This window comes from Coturnix japonica, chromosome 12 (genome assembly GCF_054131305.1).
Source record: "Coturnix japonica strain WE chromosome 12, WE-NBRP24, whole genome shotgun sequence".
Taxonomy (NCBI): domain Eukaryota; kingdom Metazoa; phylum Chordata; class Aves; order Galliformes; family Phasianidae; genus Coturnix; species Coturnix japonica.
In genome coordinates, this window is record NC_140674.1 from 12,843,963 (window position 1) to 12,861,838 (window position 17,876).

The 17,876-nt window shown below is 56.1% G+C and overlaps 1 protein-coding gene across 1 annotated transcript in view; it reads right to left on the reverse strand.

Moving 5' to 3' along the window:
• LOC107318107 (IgGFc-binding protein-like) overlaps positions 1-17,876 on the reverse strand; it is a 70,159-nt gene that overhangs the window by 24,019 nt on the left and 28,264 nt on the right. Inside the window, exons 40-71 of the mRNA XM_085513597.1 lie at positions 17,411-17,791; positions 16,767-17,053; positions 15,919-16,190; positions 15,486-15,569; positions 14,540-14,680; positions 13,693-13,949; positions 13,505-13,589; positions 13,317-13,385; positions 12,962-13,203; positions 12,585-12,868; positions 12,208-12,485; positions 11,367-11,962; positions 10,632-11,196; positions 10,285-10,484; positions 9,809-10,189; positions 9,165-9,451; positions 8,317-8,588; positions 7,884-7,967; positions 6,938-7,078; positions 6,091-6,347; positions 5,903-5,987; positions 5,715-5,783; positions 5,360-5,601; positions 4,983-5,266; positions 4,606-4,883; positions 3,765-4,360; positions 3,030-3,594; positions 2,695-2,894; positions 2,219-2,599; positions 1,575-1,861; positions 727-998; positions 294-377 (exon numbers count right to left, since the gene is read on the reverse strand). Coding sequence (XP_085369723.1) covers positions 294-377; positions 727-998; positions 1,575-1,861; positions 2,219-2,599; positions 2,695-2,894; positions 3,030-3,594; positions 3,765-4,360; positions 4,606-4,883; positions 4,983-5,266; positions 5,360-5,601; positions 5,715-5,783; positions 5,903-5,987; positions 6,091-6,347; positions 6,938-7,078; positions 7,884-7,967; positions 8,317-8,588; positions 9,165-9,451; positions 9,809-10,189; positions 10,285-10,484; positions 10,632-11,196; positions 11,367-11,962; positions 12,208-12,485; positions 12,585-12,868; positions 12,962-13,203; positions 13,317-13,385; positions 13,505-13,589; positions 13,693-13,949; positions 14,540-14,680; positions 15,486-15,569; positions 15,919-16,190; positions 16,767-17,053; positions 17,411-17,791 — 8,506 coding nt within the window. The remainder of the gene's footprint in view (positions 1-293; positions 378-726; positions 999-1,574; positions 1,862-2,218; positions 2,600-2,694; positions 2,895-3,029; positions 3,595-3,764; positions 4,361-4,605; positions 4,884-4,982; positions 5,267-5,359; positions 5,602-5,714; positions 5,784-5,902; positions 5,988-6,090; positions 6,348-6,937; positions 7,079-7,883; positions 7,968-8,316; positions 8,589-9,164; positions 9,452-9,808; positions 10,190-10,284; positions 10,485-10,631; positions 11,197-11,366; positions 11,963-12,207; positions 12,486-12,584; positions 12,869-12,961; positions 13,204-13,316; positions 13,386-13,504; positions 13,590-13,692; positions 13,950-14,539; positions 14,681-15,485; positions 15,570-15,918; positions 16,191-16,766; positions 17,054-17,410; positions 17,792-17,876) is intronic.

Below are 17,876 nucleotides of genomic sequence, written 5' to 3' on the forward strand. Positions count from 1 at the left end.
GGCAAACTGCTGCCGGCACCACATGCTGGGCACGCTGCTTCAGGACTGAGGACAAGCAAAGCCCTTAAGAAGACACTGGGCAGGACAAGGCGGGAAAAATGCAAATTTGGAAAGTGTTGAGTGAACTCCGCTGCAGCACTTAGTGGGTCTGGGAGTTTTAAATGTTGACTGCTGAATCATAGCCAGAGAAGGCAAAAGAAAGGAACATCCATGAGCACCACAAAAAGGATTTTGATTGTTCACTCCCCAGAATATCCACAACCAACAAACACTTGGAAATAAGACAACCGTACGTGTGCTTATCCCAGGGGGTGTTGGACTTGGAGGCTTCGTTGAGGTGCCTGGCAAGGAAACTGTGGGCGTTGGTGTTGATGGACCTGCAATAAAAGAGCGTTAAAGAAGATATGAGTGAATATGAGAGTTTTGTTCCAAGCACCCGGTATGAACTGCATAAAAACCCTGCATCATAACAACAGAGACCCGGAGTAGCTATTCCGTAGTGACATCTCAGAAGCAAAACGTAAGTGCTATATCAATGGGATGAGAAAGGGATTCAAGCTGAAGCTCAGTCCCATTTCAAGAGGTGTCATACATTTGGCAGTGGGCAACAAAGATAACGGACCGAGTAGTTACACGGACCTATATTAAGGTGACGTACGGAAGCTTCCACTAGAAGCACGCATGTCTGTGAACCACGGCCAGAAAGGAGACCAACGGAACACTCACCGCAGACCGTGCCAGCGCTCCAGTCTCCCAGAGTAACCCCTGCCGCAGCGCAGGCTGCAGCGTAGGAGCTCAGGTCATCGCACAGCTGCTCCGTGCTGCCACCCGTGCCACACTGGTCATAGACACAGCTCTCAAAGTACTCCTGGGGTGGCAGAACTGAGTGGCATGGCTCGAACGGGCCACCGGCTTGTGTGAGTATTTCACACTTCTTGTTAGCTGCCTCCTCCTCCAAGGGGGAGCAGGACACAGGTGGGGGGATGGTCGTGTTACACCTGCAAAACAAACAGACAGCCCTGAACTCTCAGCAGCTTGTGACCTTTTTCCCACGGGCGTGCCATGGAAAACCACAGTCTTTGCGGAGTCCGCGTCCCTTCCTAAGGCAACAAATACACAGCTGTAACCTGCACAGGTGAGCAACGTGGACCACAGTGAACGTTCACCACTGGGGCTTCACAGGACTTGAGGAAAATGACAGAGGCAGCACTGACCATGGCGACCTGGGAAAACCACCACGCTCGTGGCCTGGCCTACCTCACTCCGGGGTTGGGAATGGGGAGATACAGTGCTTGCACTGGGAAGCAGGGCTCTGCACAGAGGTACCTGTGGGACCCAAGGCACAGAACCCACGGGGAGACAGCGCCACTCAGACCACAGGTGGATGGAGCAGAGGGGGGAGATGCAAGGGCCGTACGCCTGCTCCTTGAAGCCTGCATGCACTCAAACACTCTTTCCCACAGCTGCCTCCTCCCCCTTTCCCACAGCTGCCAGCCCTTGACAACCCTCCTCACTTGGGCCACTTGCAGCAGCAAACCTCTGCCTGGCCACTATGCAGCAGAACAGGCACTCACTTCCACTCATCATCCGGCACCATCCAGCTGGCTCCAAAGTCATTGACGTCAGGCACAACAACCCCATCAGGTCTCCTGAAGTCATCTTCCTTGCTGCCCGTGTATGTCCCACACAGCCCGCACAGCTTGCCCTTGTACTTCTCCGACACCCTCACCAGGAGCTCCTGGTCCCCGTTGAACTGCAGCTGCAGGCCCAGCTTGGTGGAGACTTGCACGTAGGAGCCACTCAGGGAAATGTTCACATTGGGCGTTGGAGAAGCAGGCAGGCTGGCCAGAGCACCGTTGATCTGAAGAAGGAAGAGAGAGGGAGAGAGAAGCATAAAGAGGTGCCCCTCCGATGACAAGTCACTGGTCTTTGCTGTGATGGCGATGCCAGGAGTCAGAGGAAGTGATGGCAACAGAAACCTTGCCCAGGCCTGCAAGAGCAACAGCTGCTCTACTACCTACGGCACACCAAAAGCTGCGGGAAACCAGTTGGGTGCCTGCCTCTCTGCCAGCACTCATGTCTGCCTCACTCAGAGACCTGCCGTGCTCTCGTGTGAGCGTGCCTGCAGGCTCAGGGAGCATCGAGCTCTTCTAGGGGACGCTTACGTAATGGTACTTTGGATATCTGTGGTTCCCAGGTCTAAAAATCTGGGGCTTACATAGACGGCCTTCTTCTTGCGCAGTGCAATGTGGACGCCTTCCACGGACAGTGCCACAGAGTTCAGAGCCGTCCAGCTCGGGTTGCCCCGATGTTCGTTGCGAGTGGTGATGCTGAAGCCAAGGGAGGAGTTGTCACAGGCCGTCACCACCGTGTAGTTGCAGGAGCCCTGGAAGTGGTGAAGCTTCCCATCGAAGGTGTTGTAATGCGGGTCGCCGTAGATGTGGCACTGTCCCCAGCTGGCTGGGAAACAGCCCCGCTGGCCGTCCTGGATCTTGCAGACCTCTTCCTCACCACAGGACAATGCAGAGCAAACCATCTGGCCACTGACTTCACAGCGGCACTGGCGGGAGCAGTTCTCGCTCACAAAGGACTGGCCTTCCTGCAGGCAGAGAAACCCCGAGCGCGTCAGGCACAGGAGGAGACGCAAAGCAGTGCCGTGGGAGGGGAGGGAGACAGGGCAAGGTTTTCACTCACGCTGTAGTAGTTGCCCTCAAAGAGGCAGCCACAGCTGGCCTCAGGCACACAGGTGTCACCACTGAGGAGGAAGCCAGAGGCACACGCACAGCCCTCCACGCAGGGCTTGGAACAGTTCTGCGGGGCGTGTCGGTCAACGCAGGTGGCAGGACAGCCAGTCATGCAAGGGTCATAGTAGCTGTTGGCAGAGCACGGCAGGGCTGCAAAGGAAAGGGAAAATTAGGGCCAGCAAAGCCCACAAGGAAGGGAGTACCTTCTGCCCAAAGCACTGGCCGGAGGTACAGGACACAGGGAGAGTCCCATGTCCCTCTGGCAATCCAAAGGTGAGTACTCACGGCAGAAGGTGGCATTCCTCCAGGGGAGCAGAGTCACACCAGCTGCCTGGCATGCGTCAGCATAGGCTTCCAGCGCACCACACAGCACCTCCTGCGCACCACTCATGGCACAAAGGTCATAGGAGCAGGTCTCAAAGTAGCTCTGTGGGTTGATCACACCGTGGCAGCTCTCAAAAAAGCCTGGTCTGGCTGTCAGCATGCCACAGAACTGCTCGGACTCATAGAGCTTCTTGTCATCCGCAGGGCAGGGCTCTGGTGGTGGGGGCACGCCGCAGCTGGGGTCACTGCTGGGGACCTGCCAGCTCTCCCCCAGCGCATTGGAGTCTGCGGCTTGCTGCCCATTCGGCATCATGTAATCGTCCTCTCTCCGGTTGTTGAAGTTCCCGCACATGCCACAGGTCAGGTTGAAGTAGCTGGTGGGCACCTTCACCTCCACCGAGTGGTCAGCGTCGTAGGACACTTGGAGGCCGAAGTCTGTCTCCAGGACCACGTAGCGTCCGCTACTTCTCACGGTGATGGCTCCTCCTGCTGCGCTGACTGGCAAGGTCCGGTACTCACCGTTCACCTAGGGCAGACACAGCGCAATGCACCGTGGACTCCCTGCGGCCATCAGCCCCGTGGCAACAGGCTCCCTTCTCACACACAAACTCCTGCTGCTCGCAGATAAGATCCTGCCCAAAAAAGCCAGCCCTGCCTTGCAGACCCACCACGCACACACCAGCCCCACTCCCTTACCAGCACTCGGCTCCTCTCCTGCTTGAGTATTGTAATGCGCTCTCCGTACACGTCGACCACGACTTCACGCACGTAGGACACTCGGGGGTTGCCCCGATGCTCGTTCTTTGCCTCAACATTGAAGTAGGGCACGGAGGTGTTGGAGCACACTTTGGCCAGGGTGTACGTGCAGTTCCCCATGAAGTTGTGCGTCACCTTGTCAAAGGTGTTGTAGTGAGGGTCCCCGTGGACGTGGCAGATGCCGTAGGAGTGATCCATGCACTCGGGCTTCCCATTCTGCACTCCACAGAACTGGCCTGTGGGGCACGATGCACTGGAGCACTGGACTTTGCCTCCCCGTGTGGGACACGTGCACTTAGACGAGCAGGTGTTGTCCGTCCAGAACTCTGAGCCCACTGGGTAGTGCTGCCCGTTGTGCCAGCAGCCGCACTGCTGGCTGGGCACACACTGCTTGTTGTAGAGCAGGTACCCGCTGTCGCATACGCATCCCTCCACGCACGGCAATCCGCACGTAACAGGAGCCATAGGGTCCACACATGTAGCAGGGCAAGCTGCAGCACAGGGCTCGTAGTGGCTGTTGGCTGGACACGTGATGGCTGCCAAGACAAAAGGAGAAACAGTGAAATCATCGGTCACCCTCCACTCACAGTGCGCTCAAGGTAGACAAGAATCTCTGGTGGCTTTGCAAGGACGCAATCACCCGACAGCTCCTCCTAGCTGCCCCAGTGTGATGCCTTCTACACAAAAAGAACCACACTGCCAAGTCGACCAACAAAGCGTGCTCCCATACACAGCAGACAACCAGCTCAGGAAATGGGTTGCTTTTCTGCTTCTGACTTACGGCAGAATGTTGCGTTCCTCCACACGGGGATCTGGACGCCAAGCGCCTGGCAGGCATCTGCGTAGGACTGCAAGCTGTTGCACAGTGCCTCGCGATCAAGCCCCAGCTCACACAGGTCATAAACGCATGTGTCGAAGTAACCGCTGGGACTCAGCACAGCGTGGCACACCTCAAACGGGCTGCTGGTGCCTGTGAGGAGCCCACAGAAGTTGCTGCTGACAATGACTTGCTTGTCTGCCTCAGTGCAGGCTGGCGGGGACGGCGATCCGGCTGAGCAGCTATAGCGAGGCAGAGAGAATGGCCCCTGAGTTATCCGTGGGCTTCTCCTGGCACCTCTACCCCACTCCTCCCCAGACCTGCTGAGGCACCGCACGTACCTGCTGTCGTTGGACACCTGCCAGCTGTTACCCAGGCTGGTGGAGTCTGGCTCCCGCACCCCGTCTGGGTTCAGGAAGTCGTCTGCTGCCATCCCGTTGTAGTTGCCACACATGCCACAAACCTTCTGCCCAAAGGCGCTTGGAAGCGTCACCTCCACCCGATGGTTCCCATCAAACTTCACTCTCAAGCCAAAGTCTGTTGTGACCATGGTGTAGAACCCGCTGGACGAGACCTGCACGCCCACGGATGGGGTGCAGGGCAGCACCTCTGGCTCTCCGTTGACCTGGAACGACAGAAACCAAGACAGGGTAGGAGCAACCCCTTTGGCATGACGCTCCCACTGCACAGCCCCGCCATTGCTCCCCCTTGTGCTTACCGTCACCACGCCATCCTTCCCAAGCCTTATGCGCTGCCCATACACATCCACATCCACGTACTGGACATAGGACACGCGAGTGTTGCCTCCTCTGTATTCGTTGGCCGCTTCCACGTTGAAGTAGGGCAGCGAGCTGTTGCTCTCGCACAGCTTGGAGAGGGTGTAGGTGCAGTTGCCCATGAAGTGGTGTATTTGCTTGTCAAACGTGTGGTAGTGAGGGTCTCCCTCCACCACGCACGTTCCTGACAAAGGAAACACCAGAGAAACCTTTCAGTTAGGCACCTCCGACCAACTCTTCTCCCCTTTCTACAATGCTAACAGCACTGCATTCCCGTGAACACGCTCTTCCATTCACCTGAGCCTGGCTGTGGTGCTGGTGTCACAGTTGTGGTGGTGCCGGGGCCTGGTGCTGGGGTCACATCACCTGCAAAAGACAACATGGCACATGCCAGTCAACCCTCCTTGCCCACGACCTGTTCATGGCACAAAATGCCTTGACTGCCACAGGAAGCAGGCTGCCTTTCTCCAGGCAGTGTCACGTACCTGGACAGTATCCCTGTTCAATGGACAGATCATCCAGTGCCACGTCACTGCGGAAATCTTCTCCCCATTCTCCCTCAAGGACAAGCTAAGGGAAAGGTTGGTTTCCACCATTAGCTCCAGCCATATGCTCCAAGTGGCATGTCACAGCACTCTTTGCATCAGATGGCAGTTAGAACCCCTGTCCTTACCTGCAAGTTTCCGGTACTGTGCACTGTGACCTCTCCCAAGATCCATCTGTCCCCGTGGTTCCCGACGCTTTTCCAGACCTCCACTAGCTCTCCGTCCCGAGACACGTACACCCGCAGGGCCATGGTTTCAGCCACTCCGTACATGTGATACCAGAAGCGGAAGCAGTGTGCTCCCGTTGAATTGCACACCGGGCTGACCAGCTGTGACACAAAGCCGGGGTAGGGATCGCTGCCATGCAGGTAGATGTAGTAGCCATCTGAAACAAAGCGCCGGCCACGCCGTCATGCAACATCAAACCTACACAACACTCCCAGGGAAAACCCCAGTGCAGTCTTGGGAACATATCCTCTGGCAGTTCAAGGCAGGGAAAGGGAGGCAAGAGCAACAGATTGTCCTTCCCTTGCCACGGTTCCCTCAGCCCTAAGTTTCTAATCAAACAGGTTCTCTGGGCCCTGGCAGCTCTATGGCTTGATATGAGCAACAGCGTCAGCTCCAAAGCATCCCCTCAGTCCTACTATGGCTCTGCAGCTTTGGGGGGCACTCTCCATTGGCTCCTGGAGAAGCTAGCATCCCCTAAAAGAAACCCGTTCCTGCTTCCCTGAGATGGCCCAGAGCCACGTTTTCTACTCCTTGCCTGGCAGAGCCTTCCCTGCTCTGATTGTACCAGTCTGAGCAGAAAAGCTTCTTAAAAGTAGGCTCTAACCCTGGGGGAGACTGCTACAAAGGCCTCCGGATCAAGGCCAGGGAACATATGGTTTGTATTTTCTCTTAGAAGACGTTTGTCACCACCTTCCCGGGGACGCTTCTCTGCTTGGATGACTGCCGTGTGCTGTTTGATGTTCCTACCTCCAGTTGTGTGGTCAAAGGAAGGGCCGGTATCTGGAGACGGCGTTGGTCCCTTGTGCCTTATCCAGTCAATGCTGCTGGACGGTTCCTGGACCCACTCACAGAAGTCGACGTCAAACGTGCAGGTGAAGTTGCAGGCTGCTGGATATGGAGCAGAAAGGAAAGCAGAGTTTTAAAAATGAGAGTGGGCAAACCTTTCCCCAGTGTCCAACGGGGCAATCCAATATCCCCGGTGTGATTACGGTCAGGTGAGGATGGCCAACCAAATGCAATGTAGGCAGCGTGCTTGTGTAGCAGAGAGCAATCTGAGGACAGGCGGCCAGTGGAGGAAGGTTGTTTTCTAGACAGTGCCTCCACCCCGGGCACTGCACAGTGTTCCTTGCTCAAGGCTTCTTCCTTTCTCCCTCAGTTTCCTCCGAGTCCCCCTGGCTTCTTTTCTCCACCTCTACTTGTGCTATCTTGCTGAGTCTCCTGGGAGGGGTGGGGCTCTCTCCTGGGCTCAGTACTAGCAATCATTTCCCACAGCTTTAAAGCCTTTCTAACTGAGAGTGGAAGAAGCACTTCAAGTCAGAGAGGCAGCAAGTCTCAAGTCTCTTGATGTGCAGTGTGTTATCACAGCCCAGTGTCCCTCAGGAAATGCTTGTCTTTATAAGGGCAAACTGCTGCCGGCACCACATGCTGGGCACGCTGCTTCAGGACTGAGGACAAGCAAAGCCCTTAAGAAGACACTGGGCAGGACAAGGCGGGAAAAATGCAAATTTGGAAAGTGTTGAGTGAACTCCGCTGCAGCACTTAGTGGGTCTGGGAGTTTTAAATGTTGACTGCTGAATCATAGCCAGAGAAGGCAAAAGAAAGGAACATCCATGAGCACCACAAAAAGGATTTTGATTGTTCACTCCCCAGAATATCCACAACCAACAAACACTTGGAAATAAGACAACCGTACGTGTGCTTATCCCAGGGGGTGTTGGACTTGGAGGCTTCGTTGAGGTGCCTGGCAAGGAAACTGTGGGCGTTGGTGTTGATGGACCTGCAATAAAAGAGCGTTAAAGAAGATATGAGTGAATATGAGAGTTTTGTTCCAAGCACCCGGTATGAACTGCATAAAAACCCTGCATCATAACAACAGAGACCCGGAGTAGCTATTCCGTAGTGACATCTCAGAAGCAAAACGTAAGTGCTATATCAATGGGATGAGAAAGGGATTCAAGCTGAAGCTCAGTCCCATTTCAAGAGGTGTCATACATTTGGCAGTGGGCAACAAAGATAACGGACCGAGTAGTTACACGGACCTATATTAAGGTGACGTACGGAAGCTTCCACTAGAAGCACGCATGTCTGTGAACCACGGCCAGAAAGGAGACCAACGGAACACTCACCGCAGACCGTGCCAGCGCTCCAGTCTCCCAGAGTAACCCCTGCCGCAGCGCAGGCTGCAGCGTAGGAGCTCAGGTCATCGCACAGCTGCTCTGTGCTGCCACCCGTGCCACACTGGTCATAGACACAGCTCTCAAAGTACTCCTGGGGTGGCAGAACTGAGTGGCATGGCTCGAACGGGCCACCGGCTTGTGTGAGTATTTCACACTTCTTGTTAGCTGCCTCCTCCTCCAAGGGGGAGCAGGACACAGGTGGGGGGATGGTCGTGTTACACCTGCAAAACAGACAGACAGCCCTGAACTCTCAGCAGCTTGTGACCTTTTTCCCACAGGCGTGCCATGGAAAACCACAGTCTTTGCGGAGTCCGCGTCCCTTCCTAAGGCAACAAATACACAGCTGTCACCTGCACAGGTGAGCAACATGGACCACAGTGAACGTTCACCACTGGGGCTTCACAGGACTTGAGGAAAATGACAGAGGCAGCACTGACCATGGCAACCTGGGAAAACCACCACGCTCGTGGCCTGGCCTACCTCACTCAGGGGTTGGGAATGGGGAGATACAATGCTTGCACTGGGAAGCAGGGCTCTGCACAGAGGTACCTGTGGGACCCCAGGCACAGAACCCACGGGGAGACAGCGCCACTCAGACCACAGGTGGATGGAGCAGAGGGGGGAGATGCAAGGGCCGTACGCCTGCTCCTTGAAGCCTGCATGCACTCAAACATGCTTTCCCACAGCTGCCTCCTCCCCCTTTCCCACAGCTGCCAGCCCTTGACAACCCTCCTCACTTGGGCCACTTGCAGCAGCAAACCTCTGCCTGGCCTCTATGCAGCAGAACAGGCACTCACTTCCACTCATCATCCGGCACCATCCAGCTGGCTCCAAAGTCATTGACGTCAGGCACAACAACCCCATCAGGTCTCCTGAAGTCATCTTCCTTGCTGCCCGTGTATGTCCCACACAGCCCGCACAGCTTGCCCTTGTACTTCTCCGACACCCTCACCAGGAGCTCCTGGTCCCCGTTGAACTGCAGCTGCAGGCCCAGCTTGGTGGAGACTTGCACGTAGGAGCCACTCAGGGAAATGTTCACATTGGGCGTTGGAGAAGCAGGCAGGCTGGCCAGAGCACCGTTGATCTGAAGAAGGAAGAGAGAGGGAGAGAGAAGCATAAAGAGGTGCCCCTCCGATGACAAGTCACTGGTCTTTGCTGTGATGGCGATGCCAGGAGTCAGAGGAAGTGATGGCAACAGAAACCTTGCCCAGGCCTGCAAGAGCAACAGCTGCTCTACTACCTACGGCACACCAAAAGCTGCGGGAAACCAGTTGGGTGCCTGCCTCTCTGCTAGCACTCATGTCTGCCTCACTCAGAGACCTGCCGTGCTCTCGAGTGAGCATGCCTGCAGGCTCAGGGAGCATCGAGCTCTTCTAGGGGACGCTTACGTAATGGTACTTTGGATATCTGTGGTTCCCAGGTCTAAAAATCTGGGGCTTACATAGACGGCCTTCTTCTTGCGCAGTGCAATGTGGACGCCTTCCACGGACAGTGCCACAGAGTTCAGAGCCGTCCAGCTCGGGTTGCCCCGATGTTCGTTGCGAGTGGTGATGCTGAAGCCAAGGGAGGAGTTGTCACAGGCCGTCACCACCGTGTAGTTGCAGGAGCCCTGGAAGTGGTGAAGCTTCCCATCGAAGGTGTTGTAATGCGGGTCGCCGTAGATGTGGCACTGTCCCCAGCTGGCTGGGAAACAGCCCCGCTGGCCGTCCTGGATCTTGCAGACCTCTTCCTCACCACAGGACAATGCAGAGCAAACCATCTGGCCACTGACTTCACAGCGGCACTGGCGGGAGCAGTTCTCGCTCACAAAGGACTGGCCTTCCTGCAGGCAGAGAAACCCTGAGTGCGTCAGGCACAGGAGGAGACACAAAGCAGTGCCGTGGGAGGGGAGGGAGACAGGGCAAGGTTTTCACTCACGCTGTAGTAGTTGCCCTCAAAGAGGCAGCCACAGCTGGCCTCGGGCACACAGGTGTCACCACTGAGGAGGAAGCCAGAGGCACACGCACAGCCCTCCACGCAGGGCTTGGAACAGTTCTGCGGGGCGTGTCGGTCAACGCAGGTGGCAGGACAGCCAGTCATGCAAGGGTCATAGTAGCTGTTGGCAGAGCACGGCAGGGCTGCAAAGGAAAGGGAAAATTAGGGCCAGCAAAGCCCACAAGGAAGGGAGTACCTTCTGCCCAAGGGAAAGACCAAAGCACTGGCCGGAGGTACAGGACACAGGGAGAGTCCCATGTCCCTCTGGCAATCCAAAGGTGGGTACTCACGGCAGAAGGTGGCATTCCTCCAGGGGAGCAGAGTCACACCAGCTGCCTGGCATGCGTCAGCATAGGCTTCCAGCGCACCACACAGCACCTCCTGCGCACCACTCATGGCACAAAGGTCATAGGAGCAGGTCTCAAAGTAGCTCTGTGGGTTGATCACACCGTGGCAGCTCTCAAAAAAGCCTGGTCTGGCTGTCAGCATGCCACAGAACTGCTCGGACTCGTAGAGCTTCTTGTCATCCGCAGGGCAGGGCTCTGGTGGTGGGGGCACGCCGCAGCTGGGGTCACTGCTGGGGACCTGCCAGCTCTCCCCCAGCGCATTGGAGTCTGCGGCTTGCTGCCCATTTGGCATCATGTAATCGTCCTCTCTCCGGTTGTTGAAGTTCCCGCACATGCCACAGGTCAGGTTGAAGTAGCTGGTGGGCACCTTCACCTCCACCGAGTGGTCAGCGTCGTAGGACACTTGGAGGCTGAAGTCTGTCTCCAGGACCACGTAGCGGCCGCTACTTCTCACAGTGATGGCTCCTCCTGCTGCGCTCACTGGCAAGGTCCGGTACTCACCGTTCACCTAGGGCAGACACAGCACAATGCACCGTGGACTCCCTGTGGCCATCAGCCCCGTGGCAACAGGCTCCCTTCTCACACACAAACTCCTGCTGCTCGCAGATAAGATCCTGCCCAAAAAAGCCAGCCCTGCCTTGCAGACCCACCACGCACACACCAGCCCCACTCCCTTACCAGCACTCGGCTCCTCTCCTGCTTGAGTATTGTAATGCGCTCTCCGTACACGTCGACCACGACTTCACGCACGTAGGACACTCGGGGGTTGCCCCGATGCTCGTTCTTTGCCTCAACATTGAAGTAGGGCACGGAGGTGTTGGAGCACACTTTGGCCAGGGTGTACGTGCAGTTCCCCATGAAGTTGTGCGTCACCTTGTCAAAGGTGTTGTAGTGAGGGTCCCCGTGGACGTGGCAGATGCCGTAGGAGTGATCCATGCACTCGGGTTTCCCATTCTGCACTCCACAGAACTGGCCTGCGGGGCACGACGCACTGGAGCACTGGACTTTGCCTCCCCGTGTGGGACACGTGCACTTAGACGAGCAGGTGTTGTCCGTCCAGAACTCTGAGCCCACTGGGTAGTGCTGCCCGTTGTGCCAGCACCCGCACTGCTGGCTGGGCACACACTGCTTGTTGTAGAGCAGGTACCCGCTGTCGCATACGCATCCCTCCACGCACGGCAATCCGCACGTAACAGGAGCCATAGGGTCAACACATGTAGCAGGGCAAGCTGCAGCACAGGGCTCGTAGTGGCTGTTGGCTGGACACGTGATGGCTGCCAGGACAAAAGGAGAAACAGTGAAATCATCGGTCACCCTCCACTCACAGTGCGCTCAAGGTAGACAAGAATCACTAGTGGCTTTGCAAGGACGCAATCACACAACAGCTCCTCCTAGCTGCCCCAGTGTGATGCCTTCTACACAAAAAGAACCACGCTGCCAAGTTGACCAACAGAGCATGCTCCCATACACAGCGGACAACCAGCTCAGGAAATGGGTTGCTTTTCTGCTTCTGACTTACGGCAGAATGTTGCGTTCCTCCACACGGGGATCTGGACGCCAAGCGCCTGGCAGGCATCTGCGTAGGACTGCAAGCTGTTGCACAGTGCCTCGCGATCAAGCCCCAGCTCACACAGGTCATAAACGCATGTGTCGAAGTAACCGCTGGGACTCAGCACAGCGTGGCACACCTCAAACGGGCTGCTGGTGCCTGTGAGGAGCCCACAGAAGTTGCTGCTGACAATGACTTGCTTGTCTGCCTCAGTGCAGGCTGGCGGGGACGGCGATCCGGCTGAGCAGCTATAGCGAGGCAGAGAGAACGGCCCCTGAGTTATCTGTGGGCTTCTCCTGGCACCTCTACCCCACTCCTCCCCAGACCTGCTGAGGCACCGCACGTACCTGCTGTCATTGGACACCTGCCAGCTGTTACCCAGGCTGGTGGAGTCTGGCTCCCGCACCCCGTCTGGGTTCAGGAAGTCGTCTGCTGCCATCCCGTTGTAGTTGCCACACATGCCACAAACCTTCTGCCCAAAGGCGCTTGGAAGCGTCACCTCCACCCGATGGTTCCCACCAAACTTCACTCTCAAGCCAAAGTCTGTCGTGACCATGGTGTAGAACCCGCTGGACGAGACCTGCACGCCCACGGATGGGGTGCAGGGCAGCACCTCTGGCTCTCCGTTGACCTGGAATGACAGAAACCAAGAAAGGATTGGAGCAACCCCTTTGGCACGACGCTCCCACTGCACAGCTCCGCCATTGCTCCCCCTTGTGCTTACCGTCACCACGCCATCCTTCCCAAGCCTTATGCGCTGCCCATACACATCCACATCCACGTACTGGACATAGGACACACGAGTGTTGCCTCCTCTGTATTCGTTGGCCGCTTCCACGTTGAAGAAGGGCAGCGAGCTGTTGCTCTCGCACAGCTTGGAGAGGGTGTAGGTGCAGTTGCCCATGAAGTGGTGTATTTGCTTGTCAAACGTGTGGTAGTGAGGGTCTCCCTCCACCACACACGTTCCTGACAAAGGAAACACCAGAGAAACCTTTCAGTTAGGCACCTCCGACCAACTCTTCTCCCCTTTCTACAATGCTAACAGCACTGCATTCCCGTGAACACGCTCCTCCATTCACCTGAGCCTGGCTGTGGTGCTGGTGTCACAGTTGTGGTGGTGCCGGGGCCTGGTGCTGGGGTCACATCACCTGCAAAAGACAACATGGCACATGCCAGTCAACCCTCCTTGCCCACGACCTGTTCATGGCACAAAATGCATTGACTGCCACAGGAAGCAGGCTGCCTTTCTCCAGGCAGTGTCACGTACCTGGACAGTATCCCTGTTCAATGGACAGATCATCCAGTGCCACGTCACTGCGGAAATCTTCTCCCCATTCTCCCTCAAGGACAAGCTAAGGGAAAGGTTGGTTTCCACCATTAGCTCCGGCCATACGCTCCAAGTGGCATGTCACAGCACTCTTTGCATCAGATGGCAGTTAGAACCCCTGTCCCTACCTGCAAGTTTCCGGTACTGTGCACTGTGACCTCTCCCAAGATCCATCTGTCCCCGTGGTTCCCGACGCTTTTCCAGACCTCCACTAGCTCTCCGTCCCGAGACACGTACACCCGCAGGGCCATGGTTTCAGCCACTCCGTACATGTGATACCAGAAGCGGAAGCAGTGTGCTCCCGTTGAATTGCACACCGGGCTGACCAGCTGTGACACAAAGCCGGGGTAGGGATCGCTGCCATGCAGGTAGATGTAGTAGCCATCTGAAACAAAGCGCCGGCCACGCCGTCATGCAACATCAAACCTACACAACACTCCCAGGGAAAACCCCAGTGCAGTCTTGGGAACATATCCTCTGGCAGTTCGAGGCAGGGAAAGGGAGGCAAGAGCAACAGATTGTCCTTCCCTTGCCACGGTTCCCTCAGCCCTAAGTTTCTAATCAAACAGGTTCTCTGGGCCCTGGCAGCTCTATGGCTTGATATGAGCAACAGCGTCAGCTCCAAAGCATCCCCTCAGTCCTACTATGGCTCTGCAGCTTTGGGGGGCACTCTCCATTGGCTCCTGGAGAAGCCAGCGTCCCCTAAAAGAAACCCGTTCCTGCTCCCCTGAGATGGCCCAGAGCCACGTTTTCTACTCCTTGCCTGGCAGAGCCTTCCCTGCTCTGATTGTACCAGTCTGAGCAGAAAAGCTTCTTAAAAGTAGGCTCTGACCCTGGGGGAGACTGCTACAAAGGCCTCCGGATCAAGGCCAGGGAACGTATGGTTTGTATTTTCTCTTAGAAGACGTTTGTCACCACCTTCCCAGGGACGCTTCTCTGCTTGGATGACTGCCGTGTGCTGTTTGATGTTCCTACCTCCAGTCGTGTGGTCAAAGGAAGGGCCGGTATCTGGAGACGGCGTTGGTCCCTTGTGCCTTATCCATTCAATGCTGCTGGACGGTTCCTGGACCCACTCACAGAAGTCGACGTCAAACGTGCAGGTGAAGTTGCAGGCTGCTGGATATGGAGCAGAAAGGAAAGCAGAGTTTTAAAAATGAGAGTGGGCAAACCTTTCCCCAGTGTCCAACGGGGCAATCCAATATCCCCGGTGTGATTACGGTCAGGTGAGGATGGCCAACCAAATGCAATGTAGGCAGCGTGCTTGTGTAGCAGAGAGCAATCTGAGGACAGGCGGCCAGTGGAGGAAGGTTGTTTTCTAGACATTGCCTCCACCCCAGGAACTGCACAGTGTTCCTTGCTCAAGGCTTCTTCCTTTCTCCCTCAGTTTCCTCCGAATCCCCCTGGCTTCTTTTCTCCACCTCTACTTGTGCTATCTTGCTGAGTCTCCTGGGAGGGGTGGGGCTCTCTCCCGGGCTCAGTACTAGCAATCATTTCCCACAGCTTTAAAGCCTTTCTAACTGAGAGTGGAAGAAGCACTTCAAGTCAGAGAGGCAGCAAGTCTCAAGTCTCTTGATGTGCAGTGTGTTATCACAGCCCAGCGTCCCCCAGGAAATGCTTGTCTTTATAAGGGCAAACTGCTGCCGGCACCACATGCTGGGCACGCTGCTTCAGGACTGAGGACAAGCAAAGCCCTTAAGAAGACACTGGGCAGGACAAGGCGGGAAAAATGCAAATTTGGAAAGTGTTGAGTGAACTCCGCTGCAGCACTTAGTGGGTCTGGGAGCTTTAAATGTTGACTGCTGGATCATAGCCAGAGAAGGCAAAAGAAAAGAACATCCATGAGCACCACAAAAAGGATTTTGATTGTTCACTCCCCAGAATAACCACAACCAACAAACGCTTGGAAATAAGACAACCGTACGTGTGCTTATCCCAGGGGGTGTTGGACTTGGAGGCTTCGTTGAGGTGCCTGGCAAGGAAACTGTGGGCGTTGGTGTTGATGGACCTGCAATAAAAGAGCGTTAAAGGAGATATGAGTGAATATGAGAGTTTTGTTCCAAGCACCCGGTATGAACTGCATAAAAACCCTGCATCATAACAACAGAGACCCGGAGTAGCTATTCCGTAGTGACATCTCAGAAGCAAAACGTAAGTGCTATATCAATGGGATGAGAAAGGGATTCAAGCTGAAGCTCAGTCCCATTTCAAGAGGTGTCATACATTTGGCAGTGGGCAACAAAGATAACGGACCGAGTAGTTACACGGACCTATATTAAGGTGACGTACGGAAGCTTCCACTAGAAGCACGCATGTCTGTGAACCACGGCCAGAAAGGAGACCAACGGAACACTCACCGCAGACCGTGCCAGCGCTCCAGTCTCCCAGAGTAACCCCTGCCGCAGCGCAGGCTGCAGCGTAGGAGCTCAGGTCATCGCACAGCTGCTCTGTGCTGCCACCCGTGCCACACTGGTCATAGACACAGCTCTCAAAGTACTCCTGGGGTGGCAGAACTGAGTGGCATGGCTCGAACGGGCCACCGGCTTGTGTGAGTATTTCACACTTCTTGTTAGCTGCCTCCTCCTCCAAGGGGGAGCAGGACACAGGTGGGGGGATGGTCGTGTTACACCTGCAAAACAGACAGACAGCCCTGAACTCTCAGCAGCTTGTGACCTTTTTCCCACAGGCGTGCCATGGAAAACCACAGTCTTTGCGGAGTCCGCGTCCCTTCCTAAGGCAACGAATACACAGCTGTCACCTGCACAGGTGAGCAACGTGGACCACAGTGAACGTTCACCACTGGGGCTTCACAGGACTTGAGGAAAATGACAGAGGCAGCACTGACCATGGCAACCTGGGAAAACCACCACGCTCGTGGCCTGGCCTACCTCACTCAGGGGTTGGGAATGGGGAGATACAATGCTTGCACTGGGAAGCAGGGCTCTGCACAGAGGTACCTGTGGGACCCCAGGCACAGAACCCACGGGGAGACAGCGCCACTCAGACCACAGGTGGATGGAGCAGAGGGGGGAGATGCAAGGGCCGTACGCCTGCTCCTTGAAGCCTGCATGCACTCAAACATGCTTTCCCACAGCTGCCTCCTCCCCCTTTCCCACAGCTGCCAGCCCTTGACAACCCTCCTCACTTGGGCCACTTGCAGCAGCAAACCTCTGCCTGGCCTCTATGCAGCAGAACAGGCACTCACTTCCACTCATCATCCGGCACCATCCAGCTGGCTCCAAAGTCATTGACGTCAGGCACAACAACCCCATCAGGTCTCCTGAAGTCATCTTCCTTGCTGCCCGTGTATGTCCCACACAGCCCGCACAGCTTGCCCTTGTACTTCTCCGACACCCTCACCAGGAGCTCCTGGTCCCCGTTGAACTGCAGCTGCAGGCCCAGCTTGGTGGAGACTTGCACGTAGGAGCCACTCAGGGAAATGTTCACATTGGGCGTTGGAGAAGCAGGCAGGCTGGCCAGAGCACCGTTGATCTGAAGAAGGAAGAGAGAGGGAGAGAGAAGCATAAAGAGGTGCCCCTCCAATGACAAGTCACTGGTCTTTGCTGTGATGGCGATGCCAGGAGTCAGAGGAAGTGATGGCAACAGAAACCTTGCCCAGGCCTGCAAGAGCAACAGCTGCTCTACTACCTACGGCACACCAAAAGCTGCGGGAAACCAGTTGGGTGCCTGCCTCTCTGCTAGCACTCATGTCTGCCTCACTCAGAGACCTGCCGTGCTCTCGAGTGAGCGTGCCTGCAGGCTCAGGGAGCATCGAGCTCTTCTAGGGGACGCTTACGTAATGGTACTTTGGATATCTGTGGTTCCCAGGTCTAAAAATCTGGGGCTTACATAGACGGCCTTCTTCTTGCGCAGTGCAATGTGGACGCCTTCCACGGACAGTGCCACAGAGTTCAGAGCCGTCCAGCTCGGGTTGCCCCGATGTTCGTTGCGAGTGGTGATGCTGAAGCCAAGGGAGGAGTTGTCACAGGCCGTCACCACCGTGTAGTTGCAGGAGCCCTGGAAGTGGTGAAGCTTCCCATCGAAGGTGTTGTAATGCGGGTCGCCGTAGATGTGGCACTGTCCCCAGCTGGCTGGGAAACAGCCCCGCTGGCCGTCCTGGATCTTGCAGACCTCTTCCTCACCACAGGACAATGCAGAGCAAACCATCTGGCCACTGACTTCACAGCGGCACTGGCGGGAGCAGTTCTCGCTCACAAAGGACTGGCCTTCCTGCAGGCAGAGAAACCCTGAGCGCGTCAGGCACAGGAGGAGACACAAAGCAGTGCCGTGGGAGGGGAGGGAGACAGGGCAAGGT